At 32.1% G+C, this 19,378-nt stretch overlaps 2 protein-coding genes across 2 annotated transcripts; both read left to right on the forward strand.

The window, feature by feature from the left end:
* The first annotated feature begins 12,284 nt into the window (after window positions 1–12,284).
* LOC114712687 (pentatricopeptide repeat-containing protein At1g80270, mitochondrial-like) lies at window positions 12,285–16,342 on the forward strand. Its single transcript, XM_028897233.1, has 3 exons — window positions 12,285–12,383; window positions 12,656–13,217; window positions 16,082–16,342. Exons 2-3 carry the CDS (start codon window positions 12,897–12,899, stop codon window positions 16,340–16,342), a joined length of 582 nt encoding a protein of 193 aa, XP_028753066.1. The 5' UTR covers window positions 12,285–12,383; window positions 12,656–12,896.
* Window positions 16,343–16,572: 230 nt separating this feature from the next.
* LOC114712688 (pentatricopeptide repeat-containing protein At1g80270, mitochondrial-like) lies at window positions 16,573–17,355 on the forward strand. Its single transcript, XM_028897234.1, has one exon. The coding sequence runs from the start codon at window positions 16,573–16,575 to the stop codon at window positions 17,353–17,355; it is 783 nt and encodes a 260-aa protein (XP_028753067.1).
* Window positions 17,356–19,378: the final 2,023 nt, after the last annotated feature.

The following is a 19,378-nucleotide window of genomic DNA, read 5'->3' on the forward strand; positions in this document are numbered from 1 at the left end:
TACTTTGATAAAAAAAATGGGAGAATCCCAATTAAATCCAGCCGAAATACCTAAATTCAGATTTAGGCCTACACTTTTAGGAAATTCCTAATTAGGCCATGAGATCTAATTAGGGATTTTTGAATGTTGTTAAATCACCAAAATGCCCCTCTTCAATTAAAAAGAAAACTTGATTGATATACCTCTCCCAAGTAATTCCTTATCTCTTATGATTTTTTTTAGACCAAAAAATATATAAGTAATTTTACAATGTTTGAAATTTGTATATATAACTTATACTATTAAAAATATTTTAATAAAACATGTTAAATTACAAATATAAGTAAAATTATAAATATTTTTTATTTTCAGTTTTTGTAATTTACGTTAGTTTTATTTATTTAAACAATGTTGGATCGACCTGAAAACGTAAATGATTACGATTTAATATTAAATTTTTATTATAATTAAAATATTTTAAAATTTTAAAATAAATATTTACAACCTGAAAAGAAAAAAATATTAAAAATATTTATTTAAAGATTACATATATTATAATTTGAAATGTTTTATGAAAATATTTTGAAGATTTTAGTTATATTACAAAATTTCAAACACTAAAAAATTATTTATATTTTTTTGTCTAAATATTAATAATAAGAGATGATGAACCACTTTAGAGGGATAAAATAATCAATTTTCATTTTTAACTAAAGAGGGGCATTATAGTTACTTAACAATATTCAACAATTCCTAATTAGGTCTTATGTCCTAATAAAGAATTTGTTAAAAGTGTAGGCCTCAATTTAATTTTAAGTATTTCAGTAGGATTTAATTAGGATTTTTCCTCAAAAAATTTCCCAAATTTTCAAATCTGAAATCATTATATTTAAAATTTAAAAACCTCATTTCAAGTTTAAACCTAAAAACTAAACTATTAAAAACTCAAATACACTTAAATAAATAATTTAATCAAAAGTTCTATGGTAGAAATATTATATTTCCCACAAATAAATATTTTATTAACTAAAGTAATTATTTTAAAAATCTTAGGTCAACTGATAAATAAAATTAAACTGATAAAAATGATCTACTAAAATAATTTTACAATACCATGTTTATTTATTGTTAAAACTTAATACTTGCTTCAAATGCTAGACCAAATTTTTTTTTAAAACTGCACAAAATCATTACTATTAGGTAAAATTAAATAAATAGAATAAATTTTATGAAGAGAGTTTAATAAAAAGAAGTTATTTTACTTATCAAAATGATCTACAAATTTAAAACTTTACATTGAAAATTTCAGACTGTGGCACTGAAGAAAGAAATTTCATGGCGTGGCGTGAAGAATAAGAAGAACTTAGTGGCTCTCTCTCTCTCTCTAATTGCAACAATAAAAAAGAAAAGTATTGGGGTAAATTGAAGTTAAAGCCCCACATTAAAATAAGTGAAAATTACAGTTTAACCCTACTTTTTCATTTTCCGTGCATTTTCTTTCTTTCTTTTTTTAATTTCGTTTTATTATTTTAATTTAATAATTTTATTTAACTTTAATTTTTTATTCTCATAAGCCCTATTTTAAGAAAATTATCTTTACTTAATTAACTAGAAAATAAATATCATTTATTAAGCATTATTTCTTTCTACGATTATTTAAATACTAGGAATAAAAACTAAGATGTTACATAAGACAATTGATATTTAAATAATAAATGATGTAAGAGTAGTTAGGTTCATTAGGTAACCAAAAGCTATAAATAAATGGATTAGGGACTAAATGTACTATGCTTTTTCTAATGGATAATGATCTCTAATTTTCTCTAGCTCTCTCATCTTTCTTCCTCTCTTCTATGTTTTCTATCTTCTTTTCTAATTCCATTCTTCTTATTCTTCCTATTTTCCAATGTTCCTTATCCTTTCTATAGATGGAATAGTGATATCTAAGTAGACCAGTCTCAACTTGTATACCTAAAACTATGTCACAAATACCCGGTCAACTCATGGTCACAGCAAAGCAATCTATCGATCCTTATTTTCTCTAGCTCTCTCATCTCTTCCTCTCTTCTTTGTTCCATCTTCTTTTTCTCTAATTCCATTCTTCTTCTTCTTCTGTACCAATCTTCTTTATTTTTTCTATAGTTATCTAATAGTGGTACTAGAGTAAACAAGTCTCGGCCTGTATCACTACCAGTAGAATACCCTTTTACACTGCCTTAGCTACCCCAGTTATTGTGCCAACGATGTAATAAATGAGGCGGTGGCATTTTCATAAATAATGATACAATCTTTATATCGGTTATCATCACACCCAATGTCATTATTACTTTTTACATCAAATGTTAACCTAACCGATGTAAACGTACTTAAATGACATCAGTTATTGGAAACAACAAGTGTTGCTAATCTTTACATCGGCCTATCTTTTGCCTTTTCATTCTCCTAAAGTAATTTGAACTGGAACAGTCACCATGTCCTATCACCATCTATTTAAGGTCAGAAGCCAACTTTCCTTCTCTGTTATTGTCTTTGTCTACTATTGCCGGCGGCTCCATAATGGTGAAAATGACAAGAAATTGTTCCCACACATCCTCTATCATTCCCTCCTCCCCCTCCCCACTACCCTTCCTTGTCTCCCCTATGGCTTGCCCTGCCTCTGCCTCTTTTCAACTAGCTACTTGCAAGAGTAGCTGTGATTGATCATGGCCTCTACCATGTGGTGTCTCACTTTTACACCTTTAAAAATAAGGTCAATCTCCTACTCGATGACAGGCATATTAAGTATGACAACATGGATCACTCTTTCATTGTCTACTCCTCCTCATTTGATGAAGAAGCCTCCTCCTCCTCAGGCTATTAGTTTTTCTCATAATATAAAAATGTATTTTTTAAAAATATTTTGTAAAGGTAACCTTCACACACCACACCAATTATATATAATATATGATCTATTTTGTGATGATCTGCTATTGACTTTGTTCCTTTTAATGCATTTTTCTCTTCTCAATCAATAATAATGAATCTTAAAACTGCAGTAGAACTATAACATTTTTTCCTTTTAATGCATTTTCCTCGTTCCTGGTTTAAAGAAAGAGAAGAACTAGTAACTGGTTATTTTCTAGGAGTCTTTATGCCAGATGTTGTCAAGTTCGATATAACATTTAAAATTAACACCGATTATCTTATGTTCAATGTAAAATAAGTTTTCAACACCGATTTTCATGTCAACTGGTATTAAAATTTTGCCCTAGTTATAAATAAGGCACTCTCGCCCTTAATTTCATGATCTCAGAATACGGAGAGGCACACTCTCACCTTTAGAGTTGCGTGGAGATGGCATGGAGTACTCAGTCATCTTCCATTGCTTGCCATTACCATCACTGTACATTATCTCTGCCATTCTATTCTCATCGTAGGTAACATCATTGCCATTTTATTTCTCTCCTGAGCTATTTACCTAAATCATAATACCAGTATCTTTCTGTGAGAGATTAGCTTTAGATGTCTATCCATTAAAGGTTGCAAGTTGTCTGGGGCTTGAGGCATCATTGCCATATTAGTCCAATAAACAGGATAAGGAACTCTACCAATTATTTGGTTATTCAAGTATGATTAGATTCAAGTTTTAGTACCTTGAATGACTAAGTACTTGTCAGAGATCTAGCTCATCTTTACAAAAAGAACTGGCCTTCGTTTCTTTCTCCCTGTCAACCACTAGTACTTATCTTCTTTCATTTTCTTTCTCTCTCGTGGGCTATTTTCCTAAACCATAATACTAGTATGTTGTTAAAACTGGTTGGTACAATAACTGCTATTAAAACCATAGTTTAAACTAGTGTAAAAAGTGTTGACTTTTAACATAGCTTGTTTTTACACCGGTTATCTTTCTAATATCAAATGCTTATTCTAACCGGTGTAGAAAAATCTTTTTTCTAGTAGTGTATACTTAAAACAAGATCACAGATAATGAGTCAAGTCATGGCAAAGCAATTTGTCGAATGGATACATGTTATAGAAGAAGAATTGAAAGAATCACATGAACCTAAAGTCTTACTTGTAGCAATTTGTACTCTCACAAATTAGATCACCATCTTTCCTAAGATAGAGAATATAGGATCCTCATAGGGATTAAAAAGAGGGGTAGCCAACATCTACCTCATCCAAGAAATTAGATAAATGCATTTCATTACAAATTTAATTTTATTTTTTTGTTCATATGTTAATATCAATGCTTACTTAATGGTAATTACAAAGAAAATGATACTTCAATTTGAAAAGCCCTAAATAGTCACTTGAATAAGAAAAATTTCATTTTAGTCATATATGACTAAATAGGAATTTTGAAATTTTTTAAAATGACTATATTGCCCTTAATAAGATGGGCATGCTTGAAAATGAAATGTTAGTCCCGTGAACATATGGCTTAGCCTTCCTGTGCATGGCCTTACCTTGCAACCAATATATATATGCACTAGGAAAAATGAAAAAGTACAAAAAGCAATGGATATATAAGAGCTAATTTTTAGTGTAATTTACCCTACAAACTAGCTCTTATACTTATGAGCAGAATTTAGTATATATACACACATATACATACTTGAAGAATTGTTCTGAACATTTAATTTGACCAACCAAGCAACTAGCTATAACTTATTGAATATTGTTGGCAAAGAATTCATTTAAGTGAATCCAAGAAGAAGATTAAAATAGAAATTGCTGATGGAAGCCAACCAAATATAATGTGTAATTCAAAAAATTATTGAGATACATGAATGTAGGAGGATAATCTTGTAATGCAACCTTGAGTATCATCAAACTTTACTTAAATTATAGTGAATATGATACTATAGCTAATCACTAATGGAAAAAAAAAGGAATAGATACTTTATACTTGAAATTAAATTGAAGTAGAAATGTATTTGGCAAATTATTTTGTAATGATTGAATTTTGAAAAATGACAAAAGAAGACCCTTGAAAATATCAAATAGCGAAATGGTTCTTGAATTAATATAATTACTTGAACAGATCAGGCCTTGTATTTTAAATATGAAATAATGGCTAAAAGACCAAAAAACCCTTCTACATCTTATATCTTCTTCTCATTCATAGACCCAAAACCATTTTCTTCAATCATCTTCTTCAACCTAGCTAAACTTATCTTCAACCTAGCTAAACCTCATCATCTTTGTTATGTCTACCTTCACTTCCTCCCTTTTTCCTCCCTTAAAGAAGTTGCTACTGAACAATGCCGTCACAACTACCAACTCCGTATCCAACCTCCTCTCTCTACACATAACACTAGCTTCACTAAATTCTAGTGAGGTTTGAGACTGACATACAAATTATATTTTGTCTTCTAGATCCAAAGTGTTGTGAAGATTGCTAGTATGCATCGATATGAGTGGCTAGAAAATATTGATCATTGGGTTGCTGGATTTTTGGATAGGTTTGAAGAGGATTGTTACCAAGGAACACAAAATCAGACCGGACACTAAACCGGTTAATGTAGTGGCTTAAGGGTTAATGGGTCAGATTGGGGTCCAACCGGGATCAAACCGGTACTTATTAAAATAATATAATTAATTAAAATAATATATAATATTTTTAATATTTTTATTCTATTTTATCCCTTCTTCTTTTCTCCTTACCTATTCAAATCTTTATCTTTTTATTATTTTACTTCTTTCTTCTCACCCCATGTGATACTACTGCTATTTCCCACCATAACATGCATACCAAGTTAGCTTTTTCTTTATTTGTTTCTCTTTCTCTTCCTTGAATAATGTACACTGGCACATAGCAGACTTGGACTTTGCATTTTGATTTTTGAAAACACTCATCATCACTCTCGTTTTCTCAATTGCTTCTTACGCCTCTCGTGCTCTTCCATTCTTATTTTTCTTTCTTTATACACAGCTTATCCCACTTCATTAACTTCCAACTTCCTCCTCACCTCTCACTCTCCCACGAGCAGAATCAAAGGAGCAGGCAGCAGACTTCTAAACAAATTTTTGAATCTCTCTCCATCATTTGCTATGCTCCTACCATTTTTCTTAGCAGTGTCTAGTATCTACAGCTTCTTTGACCACCGTGAGATGTTTCATAGCTTCTCTGAAAAATGATGAGAGTGGAAAAGAAGTGATGGAAAAAGGGAACCGGTGACCCATTTGACCCAGTGGTTTTCCCGGTTTGTACTGATTTTTTTCGGTCTATCCCGGTTCTTTCCGGTTTATTACAAGGCCGGTTCATAAGCTAAACTAGATCGGACTAGACACTAGTTCACTAGTTTCCGTCTTGAACTAGCTGGTCCGGTCCCCTTTTTTGAACCTTGATTGTTACAAGATAGTGAGCTAATTTATGCAGACAATGCATGTTAGATTCACTTTTGCATCAAAGCAGGAAAACAGATAAGAAGGAGGATGAAGAGTATTAGTATGACAATTATAGTAAGAAGTTTTTTGTGTGTGTAACGTATCTCCTTTTTACCGTATAAGTTATCAAATATAAGCAAAAAGAACCACATTTCATGGCCTCAACATTAGGAAATCAAGTTTTCAAAAATTTTCTTCTTAGGTTACTATTCACAAGTAACCCTAAAATTTTGGCCAATTTTAAAAATTTATAACTAATTCTAGAAAGATCAAAATGAGGTGATTCCAAGTTCTATTTAAAGCTATTTCAATTGTATACATAGAAAAAAAAATTACTAGATTCATGGCCTTTCCAGCCAAGTTCCATTTCAGCCTAAAATTGTATTGTTCATTTGGTAAATTTTTTCCTTTTAAGATTTATTACCATAACTTCAAAAATACATAACTTTTTGTAAATAACTCCAATTTAGATAATCTATCACTCTATTTAAATACTAAGATAAGCACTTTTAACCTGCCAAATATTATGGCCAAATTTATCTATTTGCTCAAAATCTTGTGGTCACCAAATTATAGCAAATAGAATAACTTTCTATCTCTTTTAATGCCCATTCTTAGGCATTTCATGCTATGATCAAGTCATTTATCATGCATATTGTCACATAATCATAATGTGACTATTATCCACATAGAGGTAAGGCTATATGTTCATACAAGTATCTATAGTTATTTACAAATGTACATAGATTAAGACAAAAGTTCACAATTCCGTGGTGTAGCATATAATTCTTCATGATATCTCCATATCTTTTCCTTTACCTTTTGAAGAGCCAGCCTCTAAATGGTGTCATTTAGATATGGAAAATGTGAGATTTTATAAAAAAATCTCAATAGCAATGAATCACAAGCTAACAATGTAATGTTTTGTCATGCTATATATATCCATCATCATTCTCATGCATTCACTAGCATTATCATGCCGTGGAAAGGAAGCTTATAATCATTTCATTTAACAACTCAACTATATATATTACCAAGGAATCAAATGCAAGGAGTATAACACATCACATCATAGCTAGCTCATCCACCTCATGGCATAAAAGCATAAAACAACAAACAAATAAGGCAAGTTAACATTAAAGTTGTACGTTCATGCTATGTCTTACTAAGCTTTGATCCTTGCCTCTTTCTTCTTGTTCTTGGAGCTCTTTTGCAATTGAATAATGGCTACCAATCATACAATAGGGGCATTCTAAGTGTGAACTCATATGGCCTATATATAAACCCTTCCAAATTCCCTTAACCCTTTCTCTAATTTTTAGGGTTTTTGTGTTATCTTTTCTCATAATAATTTCTATATACTTTTTCTACATGATTTTACATGTAGAATCCATATTTGAACGTGAATTTATCAAAATTAAACTCCTTTATACCCAATTGAGTTTGGCCAAGAGATATGGATCTTTAGATTCAAAATTTCAATTTCAATTCCAATGCTTTCAATTACTTTCCTTTAACATTTTCCCACATAATTTTATCATCTAAACTCATTGGAAGCATCAAATTGATATGAATCAACCTTTAATCCTAAGTTCTCTTCTCAATTGAAACATAAGCTTATGGGTGACAAGTTGTAATTTCTATAAATCAAGTTGCAATACAAGTTTCCAACCTTTTTCTATTCTTTAATCCCTGAGCCAACTTCAAATCATTCATATCACGATTTACACCATGGTTTCTTAGGATTTTTAGCCACCATACTCTATCAAAATTAAATCCAAATCAAGCACTAATTATGGTAACTAAACCCTTAAGAGAATCCTTAACTTGCCTTGTGAGTTGTCTTGATCTTGACTTCATTCTTTCCCTCTTCCTTCTCTTTCTTTTCTCTCTTTTTCAATGGCAAAACCTTCTCCCCAAGTCTCTTATGTTGGCTGAATTTGGTGCTCTTGAAGCGAGTATTTACAAACAAAATTTTGGCTTTGGTTTCCCATTTTGCCTCTTGTGAAATATTACAATTCCTATGGCCACATATCCTCTTTATCAAGCTTTTCATTCCATGATCACGCCAAGTATCTTGGCTTGTTCAAGAAGTCAAGTAAATATCTTCTCTGTTTATTTCATTCCAATTATACATTTTAGCGAAAGTTTTCTTTTTCAATTTTGCCATTGACAAATTGTATAATTTTAGCCTTGTCCTCTTCATCAAATTAGCATCAAAATATAGACAAAAATAAGGAAAAAATTTGTATACAATTATACCCTTAGCTATTGTTCTACCTATTTTATAATTTTACACTATATTGGGTCCTGACTTACTCAGTATCATTTGCACATGTTCTAGCACCATTTTCTTATCATAAATAACTTCATATGACATCTTATATGCATGCACATGGAGAAAAAAATATTTTTCTCTATCTCCCATTAAAAACATTAATAATTTTATTTAGGAGTAACCTTGATCACATTCTTTTTTCCTGGTCCATAACTCCTAAAATCTATCTCTTGGTGCCCGTAATCTATTGTTTCCTAGGCCAAAACTTAGCCTATAAGCTTTTCAACTTCCCTAATAGGACATAAATAGGCTTTAAATTCTGTTAAGGCCTATCTCTCGCATTTTGGCGGTAAAATCATTTTTAAAACCTCCAATAATTGCCTAAATATTATTCCCTATTTTATTTAATTATTTGAGGCCTCCTCATTTTTAAATAATTAATTTAGGCTAATAACTCATAATTAGCCAAAACCCTAGGAGTTTCACAAATTCACTCTGGGGTATTTTTGTTATTTTTAACCTCAAGTAGGCCTCAAGACATTATTTTCTATTTTTTTTAGAATTTTCTAAAACTTTTCGGCATACTTTCCATTGTTCCCCTTTCCGGCTCAGAACTTTTTGAATTTGTGATTTAGTCCCTACTTGGGTTTAGCCTCAAGAATCATCTCATTAAGGTTCTCAACATAACCTTTGGCCTTTATTAGTTTCAATTTCCTATATTAGACCCCCGAAACTTTATCATACTTTTTATTTTCCTTCTTCCTTAATCCTAGAAAACTTTTACTTTGTACTTTTAGTCCTTGAGATTCCTTTTACTCTTTAAGGGAACTTCTAAGACTCCTACCCATTAGGATTTGGTGGGCTACCCATTTTAGGCTATTTTAAGTGCTTCTAGGTCTAAAAATTCAGGATATGACATTTTCCAAATGATAGTGAAGAGTATTATTATGAAGAATATTATGCTTGTATTGTAAAAATAGTTATTGTCATGGCCATACTGGTTTTTTATTATTGGCTATAAGTATGTTGTCATTGGTATACTAGTGGTCATGACTATTTTATTTGTATTGCAAAAATTTGGTGTATTTTTGTAATGAAGAGTTGTTATTTGGCATTCATGACTTGTTATTTGGATTTAAGACTTGTTATTGACAACTAAATTGTAGAAATAATGCCAGTTTTTGCTAAAACTTAAGTTAATATAAATATCTTTACAACACTCGTTATTTCTTATACTAGACTTGTCATTAGCAATTAAATTGTGACAATGCCAATTTTTGTGGAAAAAAGAAGAAAAACTTAAGTTAATGCCAATTTTCACAATTTAGTTACCAATGACAAGTCTTTATTAGAAAATAATAACAATGTTATCACCAATGATTAAAAAATCAGTATGTGTTTGATGGTAATTGTTTTTGTAATAAAAAAAATATTCTTCTCTCTCCTTTTTAGGATATTACATATAATCAAGCTTGAATTTGAGAATTTTTCACTTTCTTGTTCAAGCATTACAAGGGTCCCAACAGATAAATACAAAACGAGGACATTGTTGTGCCTATTAACAAAATACCACTATTTTTAGATTATCACGCAATGTTATTACCATTATAGTAACAAATTTATAGTTACAACACTACCATGGAAAGTTACAATAATAGTATGTGAAATAACAAAAAAATAGTATGTGTTTGACAACAACTATTTTTTGCAATATTCAGTGACAAATGCATATTAACATGATCTGTCCACTCAGTGTTCCCTTGCAACCAAATATATTACTTCCAAAAATTTGTGTGCACAACTACCACACTTTTCAACTTATATATACAAAAAAAAAATGATTGTCCCATATCTAAATTAACCTCAAGATGGGTTAGGATTTTAGCAATGGTAGACTTTTTTGTTTTAAAATATACTCATTACAAAATGTAGTCACACATAATGAAGGCGCATCCTTCCCAACAGCATTTACAAATATCTCCGACACTCTTCCACTTTACACCTCACATTCATCTTGTCCCTACTATTCCTCATATATTTGGTTGTAAACTTCAATGCAATACTAAACTTGTACACAACTTGCCTAAAAGCATCAGTATGTGGACTATATTGCTCCACTCCTACAAAAACTCTAGTCCATTTCTTACAATTCATCTCACCACTCAATGTTTGCTGACTCTCTGAACCACTGTACATATTTCTCTAACTTAAACCACCTCCTTCATAAGTTAGGGATTTACCACTATTTTCAACACTTGGTGACTCGTATTCATTACCAAAAGTCATTGCAGCTTCATTCATTTCTTGTGGCAGTCTCAAGAAATTCTTAATCTTGTAAGCATAATAACAAGTTAGGACGCATATTTCTAAATTACAAGTTTATTTAGTGAAATAGCAAGTGTGGATATGAAAATGATACTCTAATAAGTGAAATAACAAGTATAAATATGAAAACTACAAGTCTAATAAGTGAATTTATAAGTTTGAATATGAAAATTACAAGTTTAGTTAGTCAAATAACAAGTTTGAATATAGAAATTATAAATGTAGTGTATTAAATAACAAGTCTATATATGAAAATTACAAGTAGAATATGTCAAATAACAAGTTTGTATATGAAAATTGTAAGTATAGTAAGTGAAATAATAAGTTTGGATATGTAAATTACAATTTTAGTAAATGAAATAACATGTCTGTATATAAAAATTATAAGTTTACATGGTTCAATAACAAGTCTAGATTTGGAAATTACAAATTTAGTTAGTGAAATAACAAGTTCGAATTTGAAAATTATAAGTCTAGTTAGTGAATTAGCAATAATTCATTATCATAACTTAATGCAAAAGCATAAGCACTTACATTTCTGCATCATTCATTGTTGTAGATTCTCTGTTATTCCTTTTAGTTGCTATATACAAATGACTACTATTGTCATTATATCTAAACATATTGGAAATATTCATTACCTTCTATTTTACATTTGATCAAATATCCATTATCTTCTAATTTTTCTCGCGCACCCTACCATTCCTAATATTCCTAAGCCCTCTCTGTCATAGCTAACCTCATGCAAATTAGAGGTCAACAATATAACTACCATAAAAAAAAATACCACACCTTAAACTAACAACAGCCTCCTCCAACTAATGTTTCACATCATCAACTCCAGCTGTCACTCCCTCCCAACATGTAACCCCATCACCCACAACACAGCTCTCCAAAATAAAGAAGAAAATCATTTTGTTAGGTCTCAAAAGAAAAAATAGAAGAAGAGTGTAGTTGGAAACCTTACTCATTTGATTCCTATGCTTGCAAGCTTTAAAACATCGACACTTTCCTTCTCCTTTAGTTCTCGCCATTAATTTTTTTTGTCTTTGCCTTCATGAGTTACAAAGGAGATTTTTTGTCTTTTAACCCTCATTTTATAGTTACAATTTAAGATATGACGCCTAATAAGGAATATATATATATTATGAAATTACTTATTTATTAAATAAGTAGCAGGATATTTGAGGCGTTTTATATCCTTTAAACCTCAAGTAAAGTTAACCGATCTACCCACTACTTCTTTCCCGTTCAGGTCCACGGATTATAATGCACGGTACTGTACCAGTTAAAATTAATATGAAAAACGAAGAATCCCTGTTCGAAGAGAATTGGATAGTAGAACGCTGAGAATAGGGATGCTGCGGGGGTTAGGTTTCCAGCGCACCATCTTTATGTGGCCCTCTCTCCGATCTGCTCGACCGCTCAAGTATGTGTCCTTGCTCATTTTTTCTATTTGCAGAATGGTTTCATGCTTTTATCCTCATTACCTGATTTCATAGCGTTTTCCCTCATCATTGTCCAGTATCTAAGCATGTTTCTGTTATCTATTTATCATTCAAATTTTCCCGATTCATTTTCACTTCGTACGCTAAACATTTGAACAAATGGGATTATACTTAACTTTTGGTTACAAAAGAAAAGCTTTGGGAATTTAAGCTTTGTGGCATGGAAATTTGAAATGTTTTCTTTGGTTCGTAGGAAGCAAGAATGTTGTCTTAAGTTTTATGGACTACTATGTGTGGGGCAAGATTCAAGTAATTTCATTGGAGACAGGGGTGGAGGAATCTATTATGAGCAATTAAGACCAATAAGGTTTTCTTCAAGAGAGGAAATTCACCATTGTCTTCCCGTTTTCAGAAATAACTTCGTTGCTAGTCGTAGGCTTTTCTCATAGATAGATGAGAAAAGTTGTTATGAAAATGTTCGCAAAGACACTTCTATGGAAGAAAATCTTATTTCATCTAAGGTGAATGAGGCTACTGATGAGGACTTTGAGGAGGATGAAGTGGTGGAATTGGTTTTAGAACCTGGATTTCTAGATGAGGATTTGTCCGATTCTAAGGAAGATCTAAGCGCTCTGGAGCCTTTGAAGGAAAAAGCTTCTTTAGAATTGTTGAGAACCTTGGTGGAGATTCCAACCCACTTGATCTCCAGTGCTCTTCATAACTTTTTTAAAGATGGGGGAGATTTGAGCAAAGAAGAGGCTTCTAAGATCATATCTTCTCTCCGGAAGCGTCGAATGTATGGAAGAGCATTGCAGGTGATTTTTGAATATTTCATCAATAAAGAACTTCTATTACTTTTGATATGTGGGATTATGCAATTTTATGGTCTAATTAATGACCTTGACTACCATATCTTGTGGTATCCTATATCTCCTAGGTGTTCAGCATGCTTCCTCAATTTTACAAGATGCAACACACACTCAAACACACTTGTTCTAATGTAAACAGAAGAGAATTTGGGGGGAGGGTTACAGAAAACAGAGAGGAAGAGATAGGGTAAACAAAATAGTGATGATGGAGGAGAGGAGAGGAGAGGAGAGGCAGAATGTAGGAGGGAGATTAATATGAGAAATGAAAGGTGGATAAGAGCAAAAGGAGGGGGAGTGTGAAGAACTTGAGGGGGATAGAGCTAGTTGAGTGTCATAATGAAAAATAATATCATTCATCAAATCTATCTTACATGTGCTACATGATGGTTATATATAGAAGCCACTAGTAAGGTTTCCTTCTTGCTTATGAGGAAAACATAAAAGAAATTAAAATATTAGGTTTCCTTCTTGTGAAGGAAACATCCCATTTGCTGCAGCCCATTTAATACATGTAATGATTAAATAAACCAAATTCTAATAAAATAAAAATAGAAGACACAACAATAATAATAAGCTTTATCCTACTAGGTGGGATTGACTACATGGATTATATCACTTTATTGTATTTTATCAACAACCAAATCTTTAGATAAATTGTTAATCAAAATGTCCCACTCAATAACTTCAATGAGTGTTTTCTCTGGTCTTTCTCTTTCCAAATGACTTCATATTTCTTAATCTACTCTCCTTACCAACACATCCAATAGCCTTCTTTGTATGTGTCAGAACCACTCCAAATGAATTTGTACCATTTTCTTGTCAATAAATGTCACTCCAACTTTTCCCCTTAAAAGCAAAAGATAATAAAATATAAAAGTAAGATTTCCTTCTAGATGAGGTTTCTTCAAAATATATATCATTCTTAGATTCCATCTTTATATCTTTCATTTGTTTTTGGGTAAAGGTGCAGATTTACCCCTCATCTTATTTTCATGTTCATCCAGCACTTTGATTTTTTAGTGGTGCAATTTTACCCATGACTTCTTTTTAGGGTGAGATTTTATCCCTCATGGGTAAATTGCACCCAAAGATCATGGGCAAGATTGCCTAAAAAAAACAAGAAGAAGAAGAAAAGAAAAGATTATGGATAAAATTGCACCCTAAAAAACGATCATGAATAAAATTATGCCATTAAAAACATCTGGGTGCACCTAAAAAATAAGATCAGAAGTAAATTTGCATGTTTAGTCTCTGTGTTTAAAATTTTTTCTTATTAAGAAGGGTTTAGAGACTATTGGAAAATCCCCCCCTAAAAAAAAGGCGCTAGTGTTTTAATGTACAATATTGCGTTTTCTAACGGTAGGATACTTTCACAGGATGTCATGCGAACAGATTAAGTTGTTGAAATGTAAGTTACAAAGAGGACAAAAGATTCAGCTTATCTAGTTTCCTGATGGCGCTCCACAGGAGCCAGTATACTTAGCAATCAGCACAGGATTTTCCCTAAATTCTGAGGAGATTTTTTAGGCATTGAGCTTTTTCTTATTAGATTGATATATAATTTTGAGTCTCTCATGTGATAGACAATAGTGTTTTGACAAAAGAACCTTGGAGGAAAACATGATAGAATCTAAGTTCCTAGTAGTGCCTGTTATTTGGTAACTGCATTCTTCTTTTGCCTTTGCAATATATCATTGTACCTACAAATGAAGGTATTCAGTTTGATGGTTTCCAAGGTACATTGCAAAATAACATAATTTTGGTAAAGTCTGTCTAAGGATTTCAATATCGTTAGTTTTTTTTTTTTGGCTAAACCAATATCAGCAGTTTAATAAATTGAAGAAGACGTGCTAAAAGTTGAGAAGAAAGTTAACATTGGTAATGCACTTAGGCTAGGTTTTGAGTTTGACTTCATCATCAGGCAACTGAGTTTGTAAATAAACTAGCTGATTATTTATTCCTAATTGAGCATATCATTCAGCATAGATTTTGTCAAAACTTAGCAACCTGGTCATCTAAAACTTAGTGGCCAAGTTAAATAGCGAGCTACTAAAACTAAAAGAATAAAGAAAAAGTAAAATAATTGAATTAAAACAAGGGAGATTCACAAAGTTAAAGACCATGCACATGACCCCAAACAATCAATCACCAAAAGAATTTGATGGAAAATATACAATTAGCTAAAGTAGAAACTTTCTAAACTATAACCGTGAATAATGTGAGAGCACAATGTAGATGGCAACTCCATGTATATTCATGAATCTTGATCCACTTGATTTGCAAATTTTTTTTGTTGGTTGCTTCAATAAACAGTTACGTAACCTTTCTTTTGTGGGAACCTTGTTATTCATGGACGTTTTTTCTTTTAGCCTGCCACAAATAAATGAGGGTTGAAAATAAAATCTGCATTTGCAATGCAGTGGAACCTCTTGAGTAATATGAGTCCTTCATTCATTGGATACATGACGAGAACGAATGATTTTGTTCTCACCCATTTGTTAAATTGTGTGTAGGTCGAGCTATTATGACATGTAAAATGAAGAATGGGAAAAAGGGATTTGGCAGATAGGGTTGATTCTAGAAGGGTCTGTGCTACTTTTTGAATGTGATGCAGTCTATGTTAATCTCTAATGCCTGCAGGAGTTCATAGTCTTGGTAATTGATATTTCCATGCTTCTTTTAAGTTTTTTGACCCTACTTCTGTCAGCTCTCTGCATTGTAAACATATGCTTAGACCTGATTCTGTTGTGATTTTTTTTTTCCTTTTTCAATTTTCTTTTCCCCTCCCCTTTTTTTTTTTGGTTTTGCAGTTTTCAGACCTGTTGGGCACTTTTAAGCATTTTGAACTTAGCGAATATGATTATGCTTCTCGTATTGGTTTGATTGCCAAAGTCCAAGGACTTGATGCAGCTGAAAAGTACCTGAATGAAGTTCCAGACTCTTTGCGAGGTAATTTATTGTACAAAACCCTTTTAGCTCACTGTGTCTGTGCTATCAAAACACAAAAAGCAGAGGCAGTTTTTCTGAAAATGAGGGGGCTAGGTTTGCCCATTATGATTGCAATCAAATGATCGTTCTGTATAAAATGTTTGATAGAAGTAAAATAGCTGACATCTTATCATTGATGAAGGAAGAAAATTTGAAGCCATCTCGTCTTACATACAAGATCCTTATAGCTCTAAAATGTGAGTTGAAGGACACAGTAGGGATGGAGCAAGAGATTGAGGCTATGAAGTCTTAAGGTCTGCAACTTGATATTTATGTCCTGACAATCGTTGCTGGTCACTTTATATCTAAAGGGATGAAAGATAAAGCACTAGTTATTGTGAATGAAATTGAAAGAGGGAACATAAAAAATGTAATTGTTGGAAGGATGGCGCTACTATCCCTCTATACTTCTCTTGGAATGGCTGATGATGTGAGTAGAATTTGGACTATTTGTAAATTGGACCCCACTTTGAATGAGTGCCTTGCTGCCATAGTAGCTTGGGGCAAGTTGGGCAAAGTTGAAGAGGCCGAAGCAGTTTTTGAAATGATGCTGGGAAAGTGGAAGAAACTCCCATCCAAGATTTATGCTGATCTTTTAAATGTTTATGTTCAGAATAACATGATATCTGAGGGTAAGAAGTTTCTAGATCGAATTGTGGATGTTAAAGGCTGGGTCGGCCCTCTGATTTGGGATGGACTAGTGAGGCTCTACGTGGAAGATGGGAATGTGGGGAAAGCATATTCAATTTTAACTAAGGTAGTTGAAGATAAAACTTTGGGTAGGAGGAGAGTGAGACCAATGTTCAAAACATTTTTATATGTCATGGAACACTATGCAAAGCTTGGAGATATACATAATACTGAGAAGTGGCTCTTTAGAATGAGGCAAAGTGGTTATACAGGCCGTCTCAGGCCTTATGAAATTCTGACTCAAGCATACATCAATGCCAAAACGCCTGCTTATGGGCTTAGAGAAAGAATGAAGGCAGAAAATGTATACCCAAATAAGTCGTGTTCCTTGAAGTTGGCACAAATTGAATCATTGAAGAGGGAGATGTTGCTGTTCAAGAGCTCAAGAAAGTGCCAAAAGTCCTAGCTTAGCGGATGTGTTAGACTTCTTGAAGCTGTAAGAGATGCAGAGTCCACATTTATAGATCGTGAAATGAATAGATGACTTCTTGAAAACTGTGTTGTGGATGCTGGACATGTCTTCCTCTAGGCGAGAAAATGGAAAACCACTGAAACCATGGTTTCCAAACTGAAATTGAACACGACTGATGCAGTCTTTTCCATTTGCTTGTTTAATTGTCAAAACAAAGGGGCTGATTATTTAGGATGAAAGCTTCGAAATTTCTGAGATAAGGTTGGGTATAACTGGAAAATGGGGTTGCATGTGGTTTATTGTTCTTGTATGTTCAATTGCTGCTCTGTTTCACTGGTTTTAGAGAGTAGGATATAGGTAAATAAATATATAAGCTTGGATGGTGCTTATTTTGCCTTTTATGATTATTGAGGCTGGATCTAAAAATGTATTTTGAATCGGGAAAATTTCCAGATTTGTCATAATGTGAGGCTTGGGTTTGGTTTTTACTGGTTCATGTTTATAAATACTGAATCACTATCTTAGATGTTTAAATCATATTTAAAGACTTTAAAATAAAGACTTAAAATTTTTTATTGAAGCTGGAAAAAATAATTACAAAATGGGGAAGCAGAAAGTGTAAAGCTGAATCCGATTTTTCTTTAATATTGGAATTTACTGCTCTCTGTTGTTAAATGTTGAACAAATAATGTAGATGATTAAAAGTGTGCTTGAGACCCCATAGAGGATGGTTTACTTGATAGTTTTAATGCTGGAAGAAGTCAGATAAATGACAGGAGAAAGTATACATATAGTTATGCGTGCGGTGTGAGGAGTGACTTGGGAAGTTAGAATTGGTGTGAAGTTGCTGTCATATGTGAGCATTTGGAGTGTTGGGGTTATGCTTAAAGTTTCAAGCCTAGGTTGGGATGATGCTTTTTTCTTTTTTAAAGCTAGAAATTTCAGATTTAATGAGGGGACCGAATATATGATGAAGGAGAGGCAAAAAAGCTACTTGAAAGAGTAAGATTAATTGGGAAAAAAAAGTGATGTTTGGTATTTTGAATGCTAAACAATATTCTAAGTTATCAAACTAGTTTAGAGACCATGAAACAAAGGTTTAAAACTATGTTCTTGAGCCTGAGGTTTTAGAAGCTAGGAATTGACTTGAAATTTATTGTTTGGGGTTTGCTTGAGGTTTTCAAATGGTGGATGGACATTTTAATGGGTGGATTAATGACCATGGGTATAAAAGGATGAAGATGAATTAATATGGATGGATATAGGTGTGTTTAAGGATTTATAAGTAATGGATAGATTAATAGCTATAGTGTTTAAGTGGGATTAAGTTAAATCTGGAGAAAATTTTTAGATTAAAGTATTAAATGATTTCTCATGGGATGAGATGAGAGGTGTTAAGTACTTAAAATGAGTTTTGCAAAGAAGTCATATGGTTGATATATAGTTAGATGAATTAATGAGTGCGAAATATTAAGTATTGTCATTGATAGGAGATAGTTGAATTGATTTGAAAGTAAATCAAGTGTTGGAATTGAATAAATATTTATAGGAACTCATAGGAGTTTTAGAATTTATTAAAAAAAAGTTGTTTGAGGTAAAAGAGATTAGTAATGATGTCCATTTAACTATGGAGTGTATATATGGGATTTTTTTTTTAAGTTACCACTTAATGTATGAAATAGAATGGTATCTCAAATATTTGGAGTCACAAAGTACTAGGCTATTTCAAGTGTTTAAGATTATGTAAATATATATATATATATGAGTGTTTCTTTCGGCCAATCATAGGTTTATGGTTAAAAGTTGTAGAACTTGATGCCAAAAAGTTATGTTTTACTCAAAGGAAAAATGTACATAAATAGGCATAGATCCTAGGGTTTAGTCTAGGTCAAATTAGAATCAAAATCTGCTCATAATCAATCCTAATAAAATCTAATAATAGCAGCCACTACTCTAGGAGATAATAGAGGAAGAGAATAAATTAGAATGAGACAATAGGGTTCGACCCATATTAGTA

This window comes from Neltuma alba, unplaced genomic scaffold (genome assembly GCF_004799145.2).
Source record: "Neltuma alba isolate B1F8T4 unplaced genomic scaffold, ASM479914v2 tig00011392_pilon, whole genome shotgun sequence".
Classification (NCBI taxonomy): Eukaryota; Viridiplantae; Streptophyta; class Magnoliopsida; order Fabales; family Fabaceae; genus Neltuma; species Neltuma alba.

Bases quoted from the DNA above. Each gene is read 5' to 3' on its own strand.
- LOC114712687 (XM_028897233.1), top strand. From the start codon at position 12,897: ATGGAAGAAAATCTTATTTCATCTAAGGTGAATGAGGCTACTGATGAG. The intron at 13,218-16,081 runs GTGATTTTTGAA...TTGGTTTTGCAG, and splicing joins TGTATGGAAGAGCATTGCAG to TTTTCAGACCTGTTGGGCAC.
- LOC114712688 (XM_028897234.1), top strand. From the start codon at position 16,573: ATGAAAGATAAAGCACTAGTTATTGTGAATGAAATTGAAAGAGGGAAC.